The 20,014-nt window shown below is 46.6% G+C and overlaps 1 protein-coding gene across 1 annotated transcript; it reads right to left on the bottom strand.

Moving 5' to 3' along the window:
* Positions 1–1,402: 1,402 nt before the first annotated feature.
* Positions 1,403–18,770, bottom strand: LOC144106269 (uncharacterized). The gene is made up of 6 exons (XM_077639031.1): positions 18,570–18,770; positions 13,168–13,333; positions 10,919–11,060; positions 6,577–6,742; positions 4,343–4,470; positions 1,403–1,891 (listed from the first exon to the last, which is right to left on the bottom strand). Exons 1-6 carry the CDS (start codon positions 18,768–18,770, stop codon positions 1,768–1,770), a joined length of 927 nt encoding a protein of 308 aa, XP_077495157.1. The 3' UTR covers positions 1,403–1,767.
* Between the last annotated feature and the right edge of the window lie 1,244 nt (positions 18,771–20,014).

Here is a 20,014-nt window from a genome sequence, read left to right as displayed (position 1 = left end):
ATGTATTTCGATACCGATGGCTTTCTTGAAGTTGTTTTGATTGATTGATTGCATCAGGCCAAAGCAACGCTTAGCTGCGACTATGGCAAGTACGTGCTGGCAACACTATCCAGCCTCTTTGTCCACCACGTATCCCTGATCGGGTTTTCATCCACCAGGGCTTCCTTGACTAAAGAAGGCTAGTCAAAGGTCCTCTCATACAGACTAAAGAAGGCTAGTCAAATGTCATTTCATATAGACTAAAGAAGGCTAGTCAAAGGTCCTCTCATACAGACTACTAAGAAGGCAGACCTCGCGTCTACTTGCAGTCTGGAGACAAGTGCGACTGAAGATAGAAGTCCACCATACTACTCTTCATTAACGTAACATAACGAAGTTTTTATTCCTCTTTAGGGAGATGAGATGCCTGTGCGACATGCGCGTAATGCCGTTTCCTATAGAGAGAGAGAGAGAGAGAGAATGAAAAGGAAACGCAGGGAGGTTAACCAGATGTGAGTCTCCGGTTTGCTACCCTACACTGAGGATGGGGGATAGGGGTTAGAAAGATGACAGAGAGGAAATCGCAAAAAAAAAAAGGAACGTGCACACATGAAGGCACACACACACAAGGCGTTCCAGTTAAAGTCTTTCACACAGGCGGTTTCCTATAAATTTATTCATAGACTATACAAGAAATACTACTGCGGCTGGCCCTTCAAAACTGGCTGGTATATCAACAACGACGGCAGCACAACCCACAACATTGTTCCTTTCCTCGGTATGCCCTGGTAGAAAAAACCTATGTCTAAATGCTCGCCTGTGCATTCAGGGGACGACGGCTCTATTGGGTTGTGTATATTCACGTACGCTCATTGGCAACTGAAACCTTTACAGTGTGAAAGAAACATTACATCACGATACGCTATTTATTAGTCGTAATGTCAGAGCCAGTCCCTTCTTATCAAGCTATTAAGCTTCATTAGCCAGATTGTTCTGGTCGCCTTTTTTTTTTGCAATCCCTTGCCGTTTGTATTCCCCGCCCAAGATATAATAAACTCTTTCAGCAAGAGCCCTAATTTATCAAAAAGGCCCACTGACCATAATGAAAACAAATCTATCAGCAAGAGTCTTTTTTTATTAAAAGCCAGCGCCGGTCATAACGCCTTCTTCATATTCAGTATTCAGCTTTTCTGAATCTTAATTTCCAGTGTTGTAACACCACAACATAAGCAGCAAGCCGCTGCGCTGGCTCAGGAGATAGGGTGCTAGAGGCCTGTGCACTGTGCTATGTCAGTGTACGTTAAAGGACCCCAGGTGGGCGAAATTACCGTGAGCCCTCCACTATGGCGTCTGTCATGACCTGAGTCGCTTTTGGACGCTAAACCCCATAAAACCAAATCAAACCAAAAGATGCGAGCTTTTCAACGGCCAGATCTTGATGGTATCCAAACGCTAACTGCACTTGACCGCATTTGTTTCTTAAGATGGATTCCCATAGAGGGTAATGAAGCTACGTCATTGCTACGGTACGATTTGGTAATGCCCTTATGAATTACGTTACCAACGCTAAAGACAGAACACGCGAGGTAAATTACACAAAATGAGCGCTCAATTCACATGACCTCCCTCTCTCAGGAAGCTCTTCAGCGCTTCGCTTTGAAAGTTGGTCTTTTCTGGCGGTTGTATTCTCATGCGAATACACAGGCTTTCTTCAACCGCACTGTCTTTTTTTTTCATGACATGCTGAGCGGACTGCCCGAATATGATGCATCGCGCGTGGCCCCAATGCTAGGCCGGTATCTCCATGGAGTCCTGTATGGTCGCTTGTCGCAGGAGCTTCCTTCTCCTAACCCGTTCGGCGTGCTCTTCCTTGGCGCGCAGCTTCAGCACCATCTGCTCGAGTCTCTTCTCCCTGTTAGGGCGAAAGGCCGATAAACAAATATTAGGAATCATGGAGAGTCACTTGATGGAGTAACATGATAGCTGCGATAAGAGCGCGAATAAGTATTTTTCGTTCTTTTTTTGAAGCGAAAGGGTAGACACCTGGTTTGGTGGCGCATAATACGAATAAATACGTCGAGTGACCAAGATAGGGACAGATAGGACATATCTACTATCGAGGTCGAGATTAAACTGCGTTGGTCTTGACACCAGGACAGCATTGCCAGGCGGCGCTCATATGCAGTGAGGGAAGGTTCAGAACTTGGAGGGAGGGGGGTTCAGTTATACTTTTCACCCCAATAGTACGTAGCGGTAACTTCGAGCACTGGTTGATAGCGTGGAAGTTAGCGCTGCGCACAAGTGTCCCACCTGTCCCCGTCTTGGTCGGGCTACATGTTTCCTCGGAAAGAAGCAAAATTGATAGCTGTAGCGCTGTCAGCTACGGAAAGGCCCAGTTCTTATTGCCTTCAGAACACGTGAACCAGTCCTTTAAGCAATGCGGCAGTAATGACGATTTTGTTATCCATAGCATCCCTAAAGGCCTTCATGAGAGTGCTGACTGGCAAGACAGGGAAATGAGGGGCTTGTTATGGCGTACATACAGAGGAAGTCCTCGAAACCACATAAACATAGGAGAATATTTCTTTTCTTTACTTTTTAACGTTGATTCATGAAAACGCGGAACTGTACAACAATTTCTCACATAAAGAAAGAATTTATTAGAATGCAGAAAAAAATTCCTACATATGTTGCTGCCGGGATGTGTTTAGTTCCTTTCACTTTGTGACAAGTTGTTTTTGAGGTAAGAAATTATTATGCACTACTAATTTTTCGTGATTCAACATCACAAATTTACTAAAGAAACCCTCCCTTATGCTTTTCTTGATTTCATAACTGTTGGCCACGTTCATATTAACGAGAGTGTTTTACAAAGCGGAGGAGAGGAGTGAGTACAAGATTTCATTGGCAACCATTCTTAAGCGAAAGCCTTTTGAAGAGTGTTTACACATTAGGCAATCAGTCAGAGTGCTGTTAGATCAAATACCAGCAACTGCGTCAACATCGATGCAGTGTCCCTAAGGAAAATTCCTGGCAGCAAAATATCTTGTCTGTAGGCAGTGAACAATTAAACAAAAAAAAACTAGCACTGCGTTTTCGCAACATATACGATATTCACCACACCATCACTTGAATATATTGACACGCCGTGGACGATGGACGAGCAGAGTGAAGTTGTCCTAAACGAACTTTCTATAAGGCTGACTTGCACCTACAAATAACGGAACAACTCGGCGGTGCCGATAGCAACAAATGGCAAATGATGTCATTAAAAAATTTTGTAGCATTATGCCTGTTTTAAGGTATATCGGGACGAAGACTACAAATCTATTTACAGGATTTCTGTGGGAATGGTTAAAACCGGAGTACGCTGTTCGTCTTGCCAGCCGCAGGTAAATCCTCACACACCTTGATTGATATTGCTCAGTGCAATCTATGACAATACACTACCAATATCAATCATGGCTGTCTAATGTAATGCACAAAGCTACGCAATGGTCATACCAAACACTCTCTTAGACTTGTTCGGCGCTGATATTGACAATGGCGACAGCTTTGACAGTTCGCTCGTTGTTCCTCAATTTAAAGCGATACTGTTGGGAACAGCGCTAACACATGACGAAGCGAGAGCGCAGCACAGGCGCTGACTAGAAACTGGCGTTTATTTCACAGATACAGATATGTGTGCATACCCCAACCCCGCAATCAAGAACAGCAGCATCAACTTGCTGCGCGAAAAAAGCGACGTGCTCAGCTCACGACAAAGGAAACTCAACAAGAGGTGAACCGGCAAAAAGGTGACGTTATTATTATTAACATTATTATGGTGACTGGGAGAAAACAAAGAATAAAAACGATAACAAGGGTAAAAAATTTTAAACTGCTACAGGCGGGTATCAAGGATGAAATGAGAGTAAGTGGCGGGACGAATGGCACGTGCTCATTTCAAAAGGAGAAAAAAGGGGGCGATAAAACGACACAAAAAAGGAGATGATCTGGTGAAAACGGACAAGAAGAACACCAACACGGGTAAAGGCACATCAGGGAGGCGGCTGGCGAGTATCAGGACTGATTCCCAAGAAAAGCGATTTCTTTTGAAAGTAATGTGATAGACGGCGCACTGACACAACTGTGACCTTTCTTATTGATGATAAAAGCTTGCCAGATTTCTCGAGCATGCTGGTTGAAATATTTCTTGATGATGCAGGTTTTGTCAAGCAGGGGAGAGCATTTTCATTTGTTTTGCGGTGAAGGACTAGGTTATACCCCGTAGTGGCATTTTGAGAATTAGCGTGCTCGCTAATTCCCGACAAGGCGAAAACCCCACTCGGCGGGTTCCACCCATGCGCACTCTTCCATTCACCTGGTCTCTGTCTTGGAAGCCATTTTCACAGAGTGCTTGGTCACCGGCTCTTCCTCTGCTGGTTTCTTCGGGACAGCTGTTTCTTCGAGGAAAGCCTTGGCCTTTCTTACTTTTTCTTCAACTTGTTGCTGGAATAATTAGAATGGAAAGAACAGTGGTTTAGTTCAAGACAGTACTTCTTTCGAAGTTTGCGATCTTGCTCCATCCCTCTTAACAAAAGCATGCACAATGAGAGCGCTGTCCACAATGTTGCGGATTTGTTCATTAGCGCGAGCAAATTGTGCAACATATTAAGGACCTTCTGGCTACAACAAGGCCGTCACTTCAGAGGGAGAAGTTATTGGACGCTCAGACATCTGATGTAACAATTCTGGGAAAGCAGTTGGACTTACAGTCGATGATTACTTTGATACTTTTACTTTACTGAATGCTTCAACTCTCATCCTAGGCAACAAAATTTTTTGGGAGTGTGAAAGGGGGCCTAGATGGGTTAAGGGTGGCGGTGGATAAGCAGGTGGTTGGGTTGCCCTAAATAAGTGGGTGGGAAGGCAGGTGACTTATGCTTCTGGAGGGCATTGCGCCTTTGAATTCGATTTCGCCGTCGCTTGTACGGCGACAGCCGTTATACGGAGCCCACCCTGGGCCTTCGCTCAAGCGTGATGCGTAAAATTTGGCAAGTTCCTGGAGGTGCACCCACCGTAGGAAGGCCCAGAAGCTGCCCGAAAGTTGCCCAGATCCGCTGCAATCTCCCAGGTGCTCTGGGTGTGCTGACACCTCACACACTGCTATTCTCCAGAGGGGATAACACCCACCCAACCTTCCTCCTCTGCCCTTAATAAGCACGACGACTTGAATCTTTGGATCAGTGGAAAATTATCAAACACATGCACACACGCACACACATAGACCAAGCCTTCTACGCCAGGGGAGGCGAGCCATGAACTGCGATCTCGGACGGGGTTTGAAAGAGGAAGGCCACTCAGCAGTAAGAGTGAAGGAGGCGTCAGTGCAGACGACTGATTCACACAACAGACTGTTTTCCCGCGGACCAGGCGTTACGTGACGCTCCACGTTCGTTCTATAAGGCTTCTTTCTGCCTGCCCCTCGTAGGAAGAAAGGGTGCGTCCATGTCTAAACCATTTATAAGTGATTTTTCGACTTGGTGATCAGCGGATAAGGCATACCCGCGGTCATTCGCCCTGCTAGAATATCGACATTGTTGGCCAGGAGTGCATTAGACGGATCGGAAGTGGGACGTCGCGTGGCACTTGGGCTGCCGGCCAACGGTTCGCCGTCTGAATCGGCCTTAAGCAGCCGCTACGTCATATTAGCGACCAATGACGGCTCTAGTCGGACAGTTTAACTAAGCAATAGCTTAGTTTCTTTGGTAATTTTTTGTTAAAATGCTACTATGCCTTCTAGTGGGTGGAGGCCTTCTGAATGGTGGAGGTAGTTTGGCTAATGGGTGGTGTCGCTTCTGCAATGTAGAGTTGGGGAGTGGGCAGGGGGTGGATGGGTGGCGCTTGTGAAGAGGTAAGTTGGGCGGGGTAGGGTGCGCAATGGATCGAAGATGGCGGTGTGAGGGTGTGCAGCTTCCAAGCTACTGGAGTGAATTAGAAAAGTGATTGCCGGGTGGTGTTTTTGCAGAGCTGAGGTGGAGGTCCTCTCTTGGGCTTGAGGCTTCACTTCAGTAGACACCAAATTCCAGGTCGGGGGTGGGGGAGGAGCGGGAGGGTATAGTAGCACTGCTTTCGCAGTAAACAACCACTGAAAATGGCGTTAGGAACCAAAGCGGCACTGGTATAACATAGTTTTCAAGGATGCAAAAATATACATTCCAGAGAGCCGCGCAGTACGACGATGCATTCAAGAAACACAAGAAATAGCCCACAAAATTGTTTGATCACCGTCATCAAACCAGTTACGCTAAGTAAAGGATAAAAAGTCTTCTAATGTTCTCTACTCAGCTCTGCGCTGCGCTTGCAATGGTCAATTAATGTCCGATGATTTCCTTATCTCATTGGCGCGCTGTGACTCCCTCCCGCACCAAGTGGTGCATCCGTTACCTCCTCCCCGCCTCACGCGCTCAGACCAATATCTTCTTCCTCAAAGCAACTTGATGCCCGATCACGTCTTCTTTATTTCCGCTCAAATAGGGAAAAGTGCCCAACAAGGTTTCTTAAAAAAAAATAGGGGCTTATGTAGGGGCTTTAGAGTATATTATGGCCACTCACCCGGCGTCGGTCTTCAGCTTTCTCCAGTTTGTCGCGGATGCTTTCCTTGGTGACTCCGCCCTTCTCCTTCCCTCTCCTCTTCTTCTTCTGAAGCAGAGGAGGCAGTTTCCGCCCTTTGCCCCCTTTCGAAGGCTTCTCTTCGTTCTCTGCGGACACCAGCTCGAACCTGCACAAACAATGAAGTACAAGCTACTCAACACCCGACGCATACAAGTTCTCAGCTGTTGCATATTTTCCAGCTTTAACCTTGTTTCTCAAATATGCTTCAGACTGAAAGTTTTGTTTCAAAGCTGATCTTTTGCTTGTGACGAATTAGATGGCAGCGCCCATAACCTTCGTACGTCGCAGCGAATGCCACCATCCCTCGTGCGATGAACTACGTGTTTCAACTAATTTGGATGCGATAGCATTAGAGTCCATATTCCGCAAATATGACGGCGTGCGCCCCGAAATTCTCTCATTGGTCGAGAGAGGTTACGTGACCTTGCGACGTCATCACATCTTGCCCACGGAAGAAAGAAGAACGATAAGCAAGAGAGAGAAGACGCAAGAAGCAGGAACGAGCAGAAAAGAAAGAGAAGCAAGAAAAAATGGCGGGAAAAATTCGGTTAGAACCAGATACAAGGCCTAGAAACGCCAGAGCCGTAACCATGAGGAGCACTGATGCTATGACAATTTATTCTGAAAGTGCGTTAAGTGTTCCGAAAGTTTTTTTTTTAATTGTTCTCTCCAAACAAGCCACAAAAGATAAAATCGCAGTCATGGCGGTAACAACAGTTAGAACCAGAGCATCGGCGCGTTACAAAATATACTTGCAAAAGAAAACGCAGTACCACAACTATATAAGGTTCAGCAAACACCCATGAAACATGAAAGCCGAGGTGCACAAATACTCAACAGCATCCAACACATGCACAATTATTTCTGACTTGATGAATATACAAATATGACGTTATAGCAGCCACAACCACGAGCATCAGTCATAAGAGATTAAGAAAGTTGTGATGGTCCCAGAAAAGAGTGAACTGGTGACAACGGTAAAAGAAAGCAGAAAACGATTCTATCCGCAGCCAGATGTAGAAAGGAAAACGCGCAGCGCATATGTGCGCTTTCGTTTTGCATCGAGGAACACAGGCATTATGCATGTCGGGAAGTGAAATATGAAAGAGATTAGATTAGCTGATTTCAGCTATTTATTTATTTTGTCTTTAGCGTCATTCATTTTCTTCTCTTTTTAATTCACTTTTTAGCTTATTTGTCACCATTCTGTTGTACAATACCAGTGCACTCAACTTAATGGCAGGTAAATTACTTGTGCCACCCTTTAATTTTTTCATTCTTTTTCTTCTTCCCGTGGTCTAAACTTCGAGAGACCCAGGACAACTCCATCGCAGTTTTATTCACAATGAAAAATTGATTTTCACGCCATTTTTGCCTAGCCTCATATTTATCCGGCAGCAAAATGCGCCTTAATTGCTGCTAACTTTGGATATAAAAAAAGAACAAAAAGTTCCTGCTACTGCACTCAAACTCTCTATGTCGAGACCAACATGCACTCTGAGGTCATTATTCGGCGCTGAATGACGTTGTAGACTAGCGTCAAGTATCCGCGCCCAACAAACTATATTGACGCCACGCAGTTTGCTTGTAAAAATGTTCGATGGTGGTGACACCTGTTTTTCATTTTTAACATTTTCTGGTTGATAAAAGCTCCGCTTTCAGTAAAACCGCCCCTTTGTCATTATACTGTGGTGGAAGAAGCCCGAGGTTGCCTAGCTTGCAACGATTCATAGCGAAATTGAAAATAATATGATTGCGAATAATTGCTTGCCATGTTTATTCTTGTATGCTTGTAAACCTTTCCCTTTTCTTTATTTCCCTGCGATTCCAGTCGCTCATGCGTATTAGAATTCTGTACCATGGCGAATGAAACCAGTTGACAGTCAGCGGCTTGTCATGTGTCTTCCTATCGTCTCGTCCTTGTGTTTTTTCGCGCTCTTCTTTCGCAACGGAGCGCGGTAGCCTATCGATTGAGGATAATTAGAGTTCGCGTTTTCCCTTTTGTGCACTGAGCGGCCTATTTATCATGTCCCCTTGAGAGCCCGTGTGCATTCAATGCACAGCTTTATAACGCTAATTTTGAAAAACGGTTCTGCAATCTCTATGCGTCCTTAAATAATAGTGAACTGATCGTGCTTTCCCGCAATTAGCTTTTCAAGAAATACGAGGAAAGAAGGGGCGCCCTCAATTAGATTCGAGGCTTACTGCGTTGTATAAAAGAGCTTTGAACTACAGGAGGTAACGTAACTGCAAAGTTTGTAATTTTGATTGAAACTCAAATGCCACCCATGCCTTTAGCTAAATATGCGGCCTGAAACGTTGCTGCATTTTTCTGGAAGCGAAGAGGCCCACACAACAGAGCATTGACAAAGGCCACAAAAAAAATGTTGGGCTTTTTGCTGCGAAATTCCTTCGTTCGGTTCTAAAATCGATGGTTCAGGAATCTATGAGTCTAGGGATCAGGAACACATAGACTCGAGAAATATATTGTAATTCATGCTGCCTAACCAATCTTTTGCTCATTACAGGCAACGTGAGGATACATGTAGATATATTTACCCCCTCGCCCCTTAGCTTACCCGTCACCCAAAGCGTTGGCTTGAACTGCGCGCGAAAAATGAGAATACAAAAGGAAGATCACGTCCAACACGGAGTTGAAACCAAACACTGAAGGAATCAACTAGCCCTAAATGTCTTATTTACCACAAGCTGTCCTCCGTCGCAAGATGAAACGTTAATAAAGGCAAGATCACATAAACTTCTATGTTGCAACCTCACTTCCGTTATCTTATACCTGTGCTACACGGGCACGTTCGAATGACATCTGAGTCGAATGGCATTCGAGACTTGGAATGACATTCGGACTCCCGCGGTGCTACACGACACTTTCCGAACGCATTTGAAATTTGCTCAGCTCGCTTTCAGTGTACAACGACGATGACAATGGCGGTGGTCACTGCGGTCACACTGGTGCGACAACGACACTGTCACGGTCAACAGCAGCATATGATTGTAGTGGCACAAGTTTTCTAGGCCAACGACACCGACGAATCCTATCGGCGGACGTCACCCTTCATGTCATCGGCATACCGGCGGCTGAGGGAAAACACGCTGATGAGCAGACGGTGTGAATATATTCGCGCTTCTACCTTATCCGTATTGAAAATAAGTGAAACGAGCGGGTATATTTCACATGGGCACACTTGAACACTCACCAGCGATAAGCGCTTGCCAAATTATTTTAATCTACGGCGACTCCATTCCCTTCGGCGTTGACTAGGCCTAGCCAGTCCGCAGTGTTACGTCTGTGAATTCGGCGGTTGTGAACAGCGAATTCACAAGTTTAAGCGAATGTAAATGATCAAAGAGTGTAGTTTTTAAAACAGTGATCTGAAATAAACTATTGCTCATATCGCAGGGCGCGCATACGATGAACGGGAAGCCCCGGTGTTACCCATGCAGACCGCCGAGCACTGCTTTACGGCCAGCAGCACTCGTCGCCGTTACTATTTTGTGGATAACAAGTTATGCGTTTCAAATAGCACGAATGGTCCCCAATCATACTTCTGGATAAAGTAGGTTAAAATAAAGTACTGGCCACGCCGGAAGAAGCCGGGACAATTAGCGACAAGCGCCGGTCGTACGCGATATCGGAAGCCTGGCTGTCAAGTGTTTCTCAGGCGAGCGATCGTATCGGGGCTTCCCACAGATTGTCGCACTGCGTTAACAAGCACGGACACAACCGGTACAAATGAAAAGAGATTATTTAATAGAACTCAAGCGCAGAATGCGTTTTATGTCATGCAAACGAGCGCTAGCTGTTCGTACGCAGCGATGTAAACAACAGTATGAGTGCAACCAACCGTCCTCGTCGGCGCACTCTTGGGGAAATTTCATGCTCACGCGGTAAATGTTCATTGGTGTACTATTATCTGCAAGCACTTAGACAGAAGAGGGGCAATTTGCTAAACAAACAGCAAGAAAAAGCGAGCAGCGGATATCGGGATGAGCAGCCACAGAGCCGAAAGCAGTCGCGCGGCTGTGGGTGGCAGCGACGCCTATTGGTCGGTTCGGGCTGTGTTCGCGTTTAGAAGGCATTCCAAATTCTGGAATGTCCCCGCGGAGCTCCGTCGACTCGATAGTCACCTGAACCGAATGCCGTTGAAAAACTTCGTGTAGCAGCGGAAGTTCGACAGTCGAGCCGAATGACATTCGGTTCGAAGGCATTCGAAACGCCCGTGTAGCAGGGGTATTAAACAAAGAGACAGAAACGTGTACGTACGCTAGTCCACCGGAGGCCTTGCTCTCGGGCCGGAGGACAAGGCCTTCGTTCCTGAGCTTCTCCAGGATAGCCTGCTGCTCGTGTCTCTCCCGCTCCTTGCCACTCAGGCGCCGTGGACACTGCTTGCCTTCCACGACCAGCTCTGCCGGAAGAAAAGCAGTTGCACCAGTGAACAAAGCTGCCGCGCCGGGTTGGTACGGGTCACGTCATGCCATGTACAAGGGGACGTGTGCTTCCCAGAATTAGAATGGAATGGAGTGCAAGGCAGGTTTTCTCAGATCATGAATGGCAGTTTACCAGCATCCCTCAAGAGAGAAATATACGACAGCTGCATCGTACCGGTGCTCACCTACGTGGAAGAAATGTGGAGGCTAACGAAAAGGCTGCAGCTCAAGTTAAGGACAACGCCGCGAGCTATGGAAAGAAAAGTAATAGGTGTAACGTTGAGAGGCCGGAAGTGGGCAGAGTGGGTGAGGGAACAAACGCGGGTTAATGGCATCCTAGTCGAAATCAAGAGGATGAAATGGGCTTGGGCAGGGCATGTAATGTGAAGGCAAGGTAACCGCTGGTCCTTAACGGTAACGGAGTGGATTCAAGGAGAAGGCAAGCGTTGCAGGTGGCAGCAGAAAGTTAGGTGGCCGGATGAGATTAAGAAGTTTGCGGGCATACGGTTGGCGAGACATGGGATAGACCTTTGCCCTGTAGTGGGCTTAGTCAGGATGATGATGATAATGATGACTCACTCCAAAGCGTTTAGGGAAGAACTCTGTTTAGAAACGGCTGCAACGCGGTTTCTGATTTAATAGTTTGAAAATTAATTATGGCGCCTTTTTTTTTCCCTGGCGGGATTTTATAACTGGCACGTGTTTCTCGTCTTTCTGACAAATATCCAGACCACAGTAGAGACGTAAACGTATTTCAGAATGCAACTCCCCTTTTTTCCTCTTCGGAGCTGGCAGAAAATCAGGACACAAAAGTTAAATATATTTGGGCCGATATAATATAGCGATTACATTGCAATAGCTTTTAATGCAGGAATGCATTTAAAGGAGTATAGACACCTAACTTTTGGGTGCGTGTTTTTTGTTTGCAATGATGCGTAAGGCTTTATATACATGGATTACCACCTGGTATTTTCCTACGGCCACTAAATAATTTATAATCTCATTTCTTTCTCGTGCTGTTTCGGATTCAACAGCCCGAATGAGGACTTTGACGTCAACGTTTGCTTACAGGTCACGTGAGACATAAAAAGACTGCAATATAATCGCTGCTTCTGCAAACGCTGTCATTCCGGCTCTTGAGGAAGGCTGACTACACCACTGCAGTAAATTATAACGATGAAGCCGCGATTATATGGACGTTTTTTTTATGTCTCACGTGACACAGAAGTGCTATTTGACGTCACGGCCATCGTTCGGCTGTCGGAACCGAAGCCAAAACAGCATGACAAAAAAAATACATTATAAATTATTTGGCGGTCGTAGGCGAATATCACATGGCGATTCATTCGTAGTAGAGTCTGCCGTATCATTGTAAAGAAGAAAACATGCCACCAAAATTAGGTGTCTACGCTCTTTTAAGGGCTGCATTTCCGCCCAACTCCGTCCGCAACTTTTCTCCGTACAATTTCCGTCCATACAAAGCTGTGCTTCTAGCATCTGCATAAGTGCAGAACGTTGTTTCAATGAGAGAATGCATGAAGTAGTCGAAACCGCGGTTTAGGCTGTAAAAAACAGGGTTTGTTCTTGAGGGTAACTTTCGGAATCTGCCCGTCATACTTGAACAACCAGTAGTAACGTCCCAGAGGCTTCGATCGTGACTGTGGAAGTACCTACCTTTTTATTCGTTTTTAATAAAAATCGTTTGGGGGCATGCAACAACATGAATCGCGGTGCAGTCACGATTACGCAGCCTAATCATCGCTTTCGTCCTAACACTGCGCAAGCCAAATGTGAACGTGGCACTCCGCTACATTTCCGTAGTGAATGAAGGTCTCTTTATTAAACTAACATAAACAAACGCATTTCTTTTTTTTCCTGCAGGTAATTCGACAACACTAGTGACACATTACTGAATCAACATGAACCAATATGTTTCGCACACCGAAAATTTATTCACGAGAATCGCCACAAAGCTTTACTATTTTTCCTTTTTTTTCGTTGTTCGAGAGTTTCCAACCTCAGCCATGACACCGAGACAGAGTAGAGAACGTATACCTATTTCGACCGCCACTTCGATCCGCTTACCTATGTTGTGAAGTGGCTTGAAGTCCAGCTCGACGGCACGCACTTTCTCTGGCGCCGAAAATTCAGTGACCACGTCGGCGTACTCATCGTACAGCTCGTGCACGCCTGAGTCCGGGCTCTGTGTCTGCTGCTCCTGTCCCGTCTGTGGCCTCGGAGTTGCCGTGCGCTGAAGGGAGGGGGAGGAGGAGCGGAGAGGCCACACAGGTGAATATTTTCAGGCATGAAATGAAGGAACATGCGTGCAGCTACACATGGCTGGAAAACTTCATAGCCCTTTCACTGCAGACGTGGCATAACGATGCGATAGCATTCAAAGCCTCATCGGAGGAAAAACCCGGTGGTGTTGGTTCCCCATAAATATCACTAGTTGCTCGAGGAGGTGTGACGTCCAAGGAATATAAAAAAAACTTTAACAACCTCACAGCCAAGAGCGGAATTCGAACCAGTGACGGGACAAACACATTACTTTCGCGGCCCGTCGCTTTAGACAAGTGCGCAATCGCCGACCCCAAAGTCCCGCAAGTAAAAGCTGCTAGCTTCTTGCGCTGTGCTTAATATGTCGTTGCCTTCATACGCTTCCATCCGCGCATACATAAGCCCAAGAGTAAGAGAACTCAGGCACTTGCACGTGTGAGCCGAAGTCTGAACGAGTGGCCGGAATTACGTCGGCAAAAAAAAAACAACAAAGCTTGGACTACGCTTAATTTACCCTTAAGAGTACAATACAATACCAATACAGATCTCTCCCACGCAAGTACTCCTTAGTTTCTATAGAATAATAGATCGCGGGAAGCTGTACACTACAGGAGCAGTGGTACAGTGGTTAAATGATGTGCCACTGCAATGACAGGTGGCTGTTGCGAACGCAGCCACGGGTGGGGTTTCTGATAGCCATATTACTCTTTCCAAGCTGCCATAAGTCTTGGGCTGCTCTTCCCGAGTTTATTTAAGGCTTACATTCACTCCGACAGTTCTTCGGAAGGCTGCCTATCTATCAACCAATGAGCTGCTGCGCAATGTATGGTTGGTAGGAAGAAATTTCAAAATCGCTACCAGGACGTGGGTTCGACCAAGGCCGCGGCGGCGGAATTTCTATGAAGGCGAAATTCTAGAGGCCCGTGTACTGTGCGATGTCAGTGCACGTTAAAGAACCCCGGGTGGTTAAATTCCCGGAGCCCTTCACTACGGTGTCCCTCATAGCTTGAGTCGCTTTGGGACGTTAAACCCTAATAAACGAATCAAAATGGCAACCTGCCATGGAGCGCAGAGTGACCACAACCCCTTGGCAAGTGGGCCGCCTGCTCTTTTAAGGCGCAGATGAACACCGGCTTTCCTCGAGATTGTGACCGCTATAGCTATCGAATTGAGAGGCGCATGGAAGCGCCATCTGACGAGCGTGCAAGAAATCACACTTAGTGGCGGGAGATCTAAACCGAGAACTTAAACTATCATTGACGAGCAAACTACGATCATATCCTATGGGACTGCAAAATAGAGCCACCTCCGGGTGACCTAGTTACCGCTCCTTCTCTCGAGCGGTGGGAGGCCGTGCTGGCTATCTCTGACCCCAGAACGCAAGTTATTATGCCGGCGGAGTGGGCTGAAAAAGTCGTCAAGGGCTATGTACTCTCGACCACTAAACGCGATAACTTAGCACCAAGCTCTTTCCGACGAATAAATGTTTTACAATCAATTGTTGTGAATTAACCCAGAAAAAGATGGGATTCTAGCGCATTGCCAACGGGTAATAGCTATTAGGCGAGGCTCAATTTTTCACCAGACGCCGCACATCTTTTGGGGGTTCTAGATTCTTCGCGCAAACATGGCTGTGGAAGTAGCCGCATTTTTATCGCCCGCACGAAGCTAGTTGTGGGATGGTTGAGGGACAATCAAAACAGGCTTTGTTGTGGTCGCAACCTCATAAAGCTCTTTTTGGCGCCGGTTACAGCGAATTATTGTCTTCAAAAGTGGAACGAGTTGGAGCAGAGGCCGCAACTATAAATCAGCATCTCTCGACCTTCCTAGATACTTTACCCTTGGCGCTCTTTTTTCCAAACTGGCTCCTTTTTGCAGCGCAGTAGCTTTGACTAAGCATCACAAAATGACTGTACAGGGCAAGTGATTTTTGCAAGCCTCCATTCTTGCCGCGTAGTCAGGTGCGGGCGCACCTATTGAGCTCTGTGGAAGCCGCTTCGCATATCCCTAAATTACCGATAATAACGACTTAAGCTTCAAACACACCGCGGATCATAATATTAATCTCAAAATATCCCGACAATGTCGGCGCTGAAAAGAATAACTCTGCCGGAAGAGGTCAAAAAGGAATGGAAACCCCGGCTATGCCTATTTTATAAGTATTGATTATGTCTGCTATAATTATTACTGGCGTCGGCCCCACGCACTAAATGTGTCGTGGCTGCGAGATGCTGTTTTGACTTGAATCGGTGGACTTGGCACGACATTGTAGAGAGCTACATCCTTGCCCTGACAATACTCCGCTGCACGGCAATTTCTTATCACCAGAAAAGAGGCCAACGATCGTCACGAATACCATGATGAACGAAATCCTTAGCAGACGCCACATGCACCTTGGATGAACAATGGCCGGAGATCTAATCGAAATAGTCTGGTCTCGAGAATAGAATCGTTGTACGTAGCTCTTGACCTCGTAAATATCAATACACACGGTAAGACTGGAGCCCGGGCTAACTTGTCACGTGACGAAAGAATCGCAAGAGGTTCGGCATCAGGCAGGAGTCGTGCTTCGTTAATACGACGCCCGTTAATGTGGACGACTCGAATGATGGGCAGTTTAACCGGCGAATGAACTTTCTTGATGCGTTGCCATCTTGTTAATACGGAAGCTCGCTGCCAGGGCAATGGACAGGGTAAAAAAATATTAGCCGACTACGGCCATGTATTTTTGCCGTGTTAGTACGAACAGCGATGAGATCAAAACCTAGTCTTCCCAACTCCTTCTTTCCTTTCCTCTGTCTTGTGCACGGGGAGGCCAAGCAAAGGAAATGTGAAAGTGCATGTGACACAGCAACGATTTCTTTGTTTGTTTGCTTTCATTCTATTTTGGTGGTTTCGTGCTTACGAGTGCGAAGGTGCCCGTATGACTCTGCTTTCCAGTTTCCGTAGCTTTTTCCTGCGTACAAACGCGTGTAAAAAATACCATGCCGAAAAAAAAATCTCTTCGTGGCCTACGCGTTGCGTGCCCGCCTGGCAGGCAGAGTGCGAGGGCTCGAGCCCCAGTTCCGGCTAATTTATTTTTAAGAATTACTTCTATATTTTTAAATACCTGCATTAGACAAACTTCTTCGCCAATCTTTGCGTCATTTGGACCCTCCCCCAATTCGTGAGCTTCATTTGAAACTTCTCGAATTTTTTTTTTTTCCGACGGACGACGATGTCGGTTTTTCAGCCGAACGAGCTCCTTACGTTAACGCGTAATAACGCGCTAGGGAAGGGAAGCGTACGAAAACCGACAATTGCTCGGGTTGTAATTTGCATTTTCTTGCGGAGACCGCGAATAGAGCACACCTCTCGCTGTAAGTATTTCACCCGGGAAAAGAGAAAAATTCGGAAGTGTTAGCGCAGAAATGCTTTCTAGAGATTCGCGCCAACCGCCGCGGTGGCTCAGTGGTTAGGGCGCTCGACTACTGATCCGGAGTTCCCGGGTTCGAACCCGACCGCGGCGGCTGCGTTTTTATGGAGGAAAAACGCTAATGCGCCCGTGTGCTGTGCGATCTCAGTGCACGTTAAAGATCCCCAGGTGGTCGAAATTATTCCGGAGCCCTCCACTACGGCACCTCTTCCTTCCTTTCTGCTTTCACTCCCTCCTTTATCCCTTCCCTTACGGCGCGGTTCAGGTGTCCAACGATATATGAGACAGATACTGCGCCATTTCCTTTCCCCTCAAAACCAATTATTATTATTATTATTATTATTATTATTATTATTATTATTATTATTATTATTATTATTATTATTATTATTATTATTATTATTATTATTATTATTATTATTATTATTATTATTCGCGCCAGATTTTCGCAGATCCAATTTTGCGTTCGCACAACAGAGCGCACCTGGATATAAATAAAGGGCACAGTTGTCTTTAGCACGTTCATTGCGGAAGCGATTTTCACAGACTTAACCCCTGTGCATCGTGGCCAACCGATGGGCACCCTTAAATTTTATTTAGGGGCGTTGTGGCCCATAAGTGAACCATTGGCGAAGCCCCGTTCTTGAAACCGCCAACAGAGGGCAAAAACAACCTGGCATGTGTGCTTTCCCGAGGATCTTTTAAAATTCTTAGCTGTCGCCCAGCTGAGCATTCCCGGCTGCACAGCATGCATGAAAACGCGACGTGAGTCACGTGATGAACCGGTGACCAGCGACGCAGTGTGTATGCGGCCAGGAATAGCCTGCACTGTATGCATCGCTGCGTTGGTAGGTAGGTAAGTTGTACGTCTTTATCCAGTGAGCTTCGAAGAAGAGCAAGATTAAGAACAACTGTTGAGCATTACGCGAGAGTGCCCCAAGCAAGCTGGGAGCTACTTCAGGGGCTGCTTTCAGTACGGAGGCTTGTCGCGATATCCACTTTGCTGGTGAACGCTCCAAATTTCGCCGACAAAACAGTCCAGATAACCAGAACTGGAGGTCCAACGGACTCTACGTCCCGGTTTACAGCATGCTATAAGTGACACTAAAGGAAAGCAAGCATCTATAGAGTGATTAAAGTGAACTTTCCGCTATAGGTGCATCCGCTTACACAGTTAAAAACCATTCGCGCGCGAGAACACTCATGCGATCGTTTGAATCTTTAGAATGTTATCAGCGTATTCTGAGCCTGCTTATCGAACATTTTTTTTGGATCGGACAACACTTTTGAACCAGCAAAACAAAGTGCATGTGCCTCTGCCTTTGGACAACTGATACTCTAATACAAAAAATTGCCTAAACGTTTTTGCATAACACACTGCATATTGCTAACGCCTCAACTGAGGGCATCCCTGTGCGGGCTTAGTAATCGTACTGAATATCGATTTAGTGCATCTTAAGCGCGATACCACATGAAGCATAGTGTTCGTGGCTCGGTGCACAGCATGGTTAAGGGCAGCGCTTTGTTTTGCAAACGCAGGTGGTCACGTGATAGATTAATTTTTACTAGCCACACATGCATATCCATCCACTTATAGGGACCCGTGCTAATCGGACGGAGCGCATGGTAACACATATTTACAAGCTGCGCACCAAGAGCGATTGCAAGTTTTAATTCTCTTTCGATATCAAGTGACCTAACTGGCTGCCGACTGGCCCAACCACCGGAAACAACTTGCTTGGGTGTCTTGTAACTGCCTTATGTCTTCCCTATGTACAGCATGCGTCCTTACCTGAAAGAGTTCCTTGGGTTCCTCTTCTGGCACTTCTTCCGGTCCCGCCGGGTCTCCGTCAGATACGTCCTCTTTATCCTGAACATCACCGGCAGGGTTTGTCAGCACCGGGGTTGTCGGTATGGAACCGGTGTCCTTAACGATGACACTCTCCGCTCTGGGCACACTGGACGAAACACGTGTGGACGGCACACAGCCCATGCCCAGGAGTCTGAGTGGGCCCCAGTGTCAGCTTTCGCAAAAGTCTTCTTCAAGGACGACGATTCACTAACGATGGCTCGTAGTAGCTTCCAGTCGCCGCTACCACGAAACATGCGGTGCTTTCGCACAGGTCGAGAAGTTTCGCGAGCGCACACTTGTTGCAGAAAGCCTATGCGGCACTCTCCGCCCAAAGGTGTTCAGATAAATTAAACAATTTTAGTTTCCTCGAGTAATTTACCGTGGAGCACACAGATCACGCAATGCATCGTTCCTACGACAGACAGTAGCTTAATGAGTCTTCCTTTGTCCTAACTGCATTGTTTTCACGTAACTTGCAACCTCTGTAGATAACAACTGGCGGAATATAAGAATTTTGGGCGTTGAAAAAGTCCAGCAAAAGAGTCAGGTAGGACCTTTAGACAAGAACGTGCAGGTAACTTCAAGCGTAGCTTGGCGCAGCTCAACGACCTCGCTGAGGGCAAAAGCAGTATTGTTTTTAATTCTATGGATCCTTGTTCGATTTCTAACTACTGCGCAGTCTTAGACTAGGATTCGTTCTAGGCCGGTTGCGGAAGGCTTCTTTGAAACATGTGGAGGAGAATACGAGACCTTAATACGATGCTCTAAACCGCTGAGATTAGAAAAGTGAACCTGAAAGCAGATCTACAGAAATGACCACACGATATGCTTTACCTCAAATCATATGCTCTAGGTGTCATCTAAGTACCCTATTCATTCACTACTGAAACCCTAGAATAGGTAAAATCAAGGTACTACTAACCCTAGCTTGAATACGGACTAATTGAGGTGCCACTACAGTGCTGCTCTCAAGACATGGCTTTCACTAATTTCAAACCACCACCTCGCGAGGGCTGACGTGGCAGGTCTGCGTGGCCGACCGTTTCGCCATTAGCGCGAAACCTAATGGACGTTCTGGGGGAAAATCCGGCCGTCGTCGTTTCTCCCTTCCCTACAAACCACCCCAGCGTGCAGGCGCGCGTGCGAGTGTTCGTGCGTCTCAACTGAAACCACCGCTTTTCCTCGCGACTAAGTGCGTCTGCGAGGGTAGTGCGCCCTCACCGCTGCGGTGGTGGTGACATCGATTCGCTGACCCGCACTCGCTGGCTCGCTATGCAAGCGGTGGGTTCGCGAGGTGGAGAAAACGTAGACCGAGGGGAGGGGGGGTCGTCGATTGCAAAGTTTTGTTGTTCCCTACGCATCATCGTTTTCCATGGAAACTGCTA

This window comes from Amblyomma americanum, chromosome 10 (assembly GCF_052857255.1).
Source record: "Amblyomma americanum isolate KBUSLIRL-KWMA chromosome 10, ASM5285725v1, whole genome shotgun sequence".
Taxonomy (NCBI): domain Eukaryota; kingdom Metazoa; phylum Arthropoda; class Arachnida; order Ixodida; family Ixodidae; genus Amblyomma; species Amblyomma americanum.
Note: the sequence above shows the minus strand (reverse complement) of the source record. Positions and strands in the feature narration are given on the sequence as shown.

Coding starts and splice junctions, on each gene's coding strand:
- LOC144106269 (XM_077639031.1), bottom strand. CDS start 18,770: ATGGGCTGTGTGCCGTCCACACGTGTTTCGTCCAGTGTGCCCAGAGCG. Junction 13,334..18,569: donor AACCCAAGGAACTCTTTCAG/GTAAGGACGCAT, acceptor CCCTCCCTTCAG/CGCACGGCAACTCCGAGGCC. Junction 1,892..4,342: donor GCTTCCAAGACAGAGACCAG/GTGAATGGAAGA, acceptor TCGCCCTAACAG/GGAGAAGAGACTCGAGCAGA.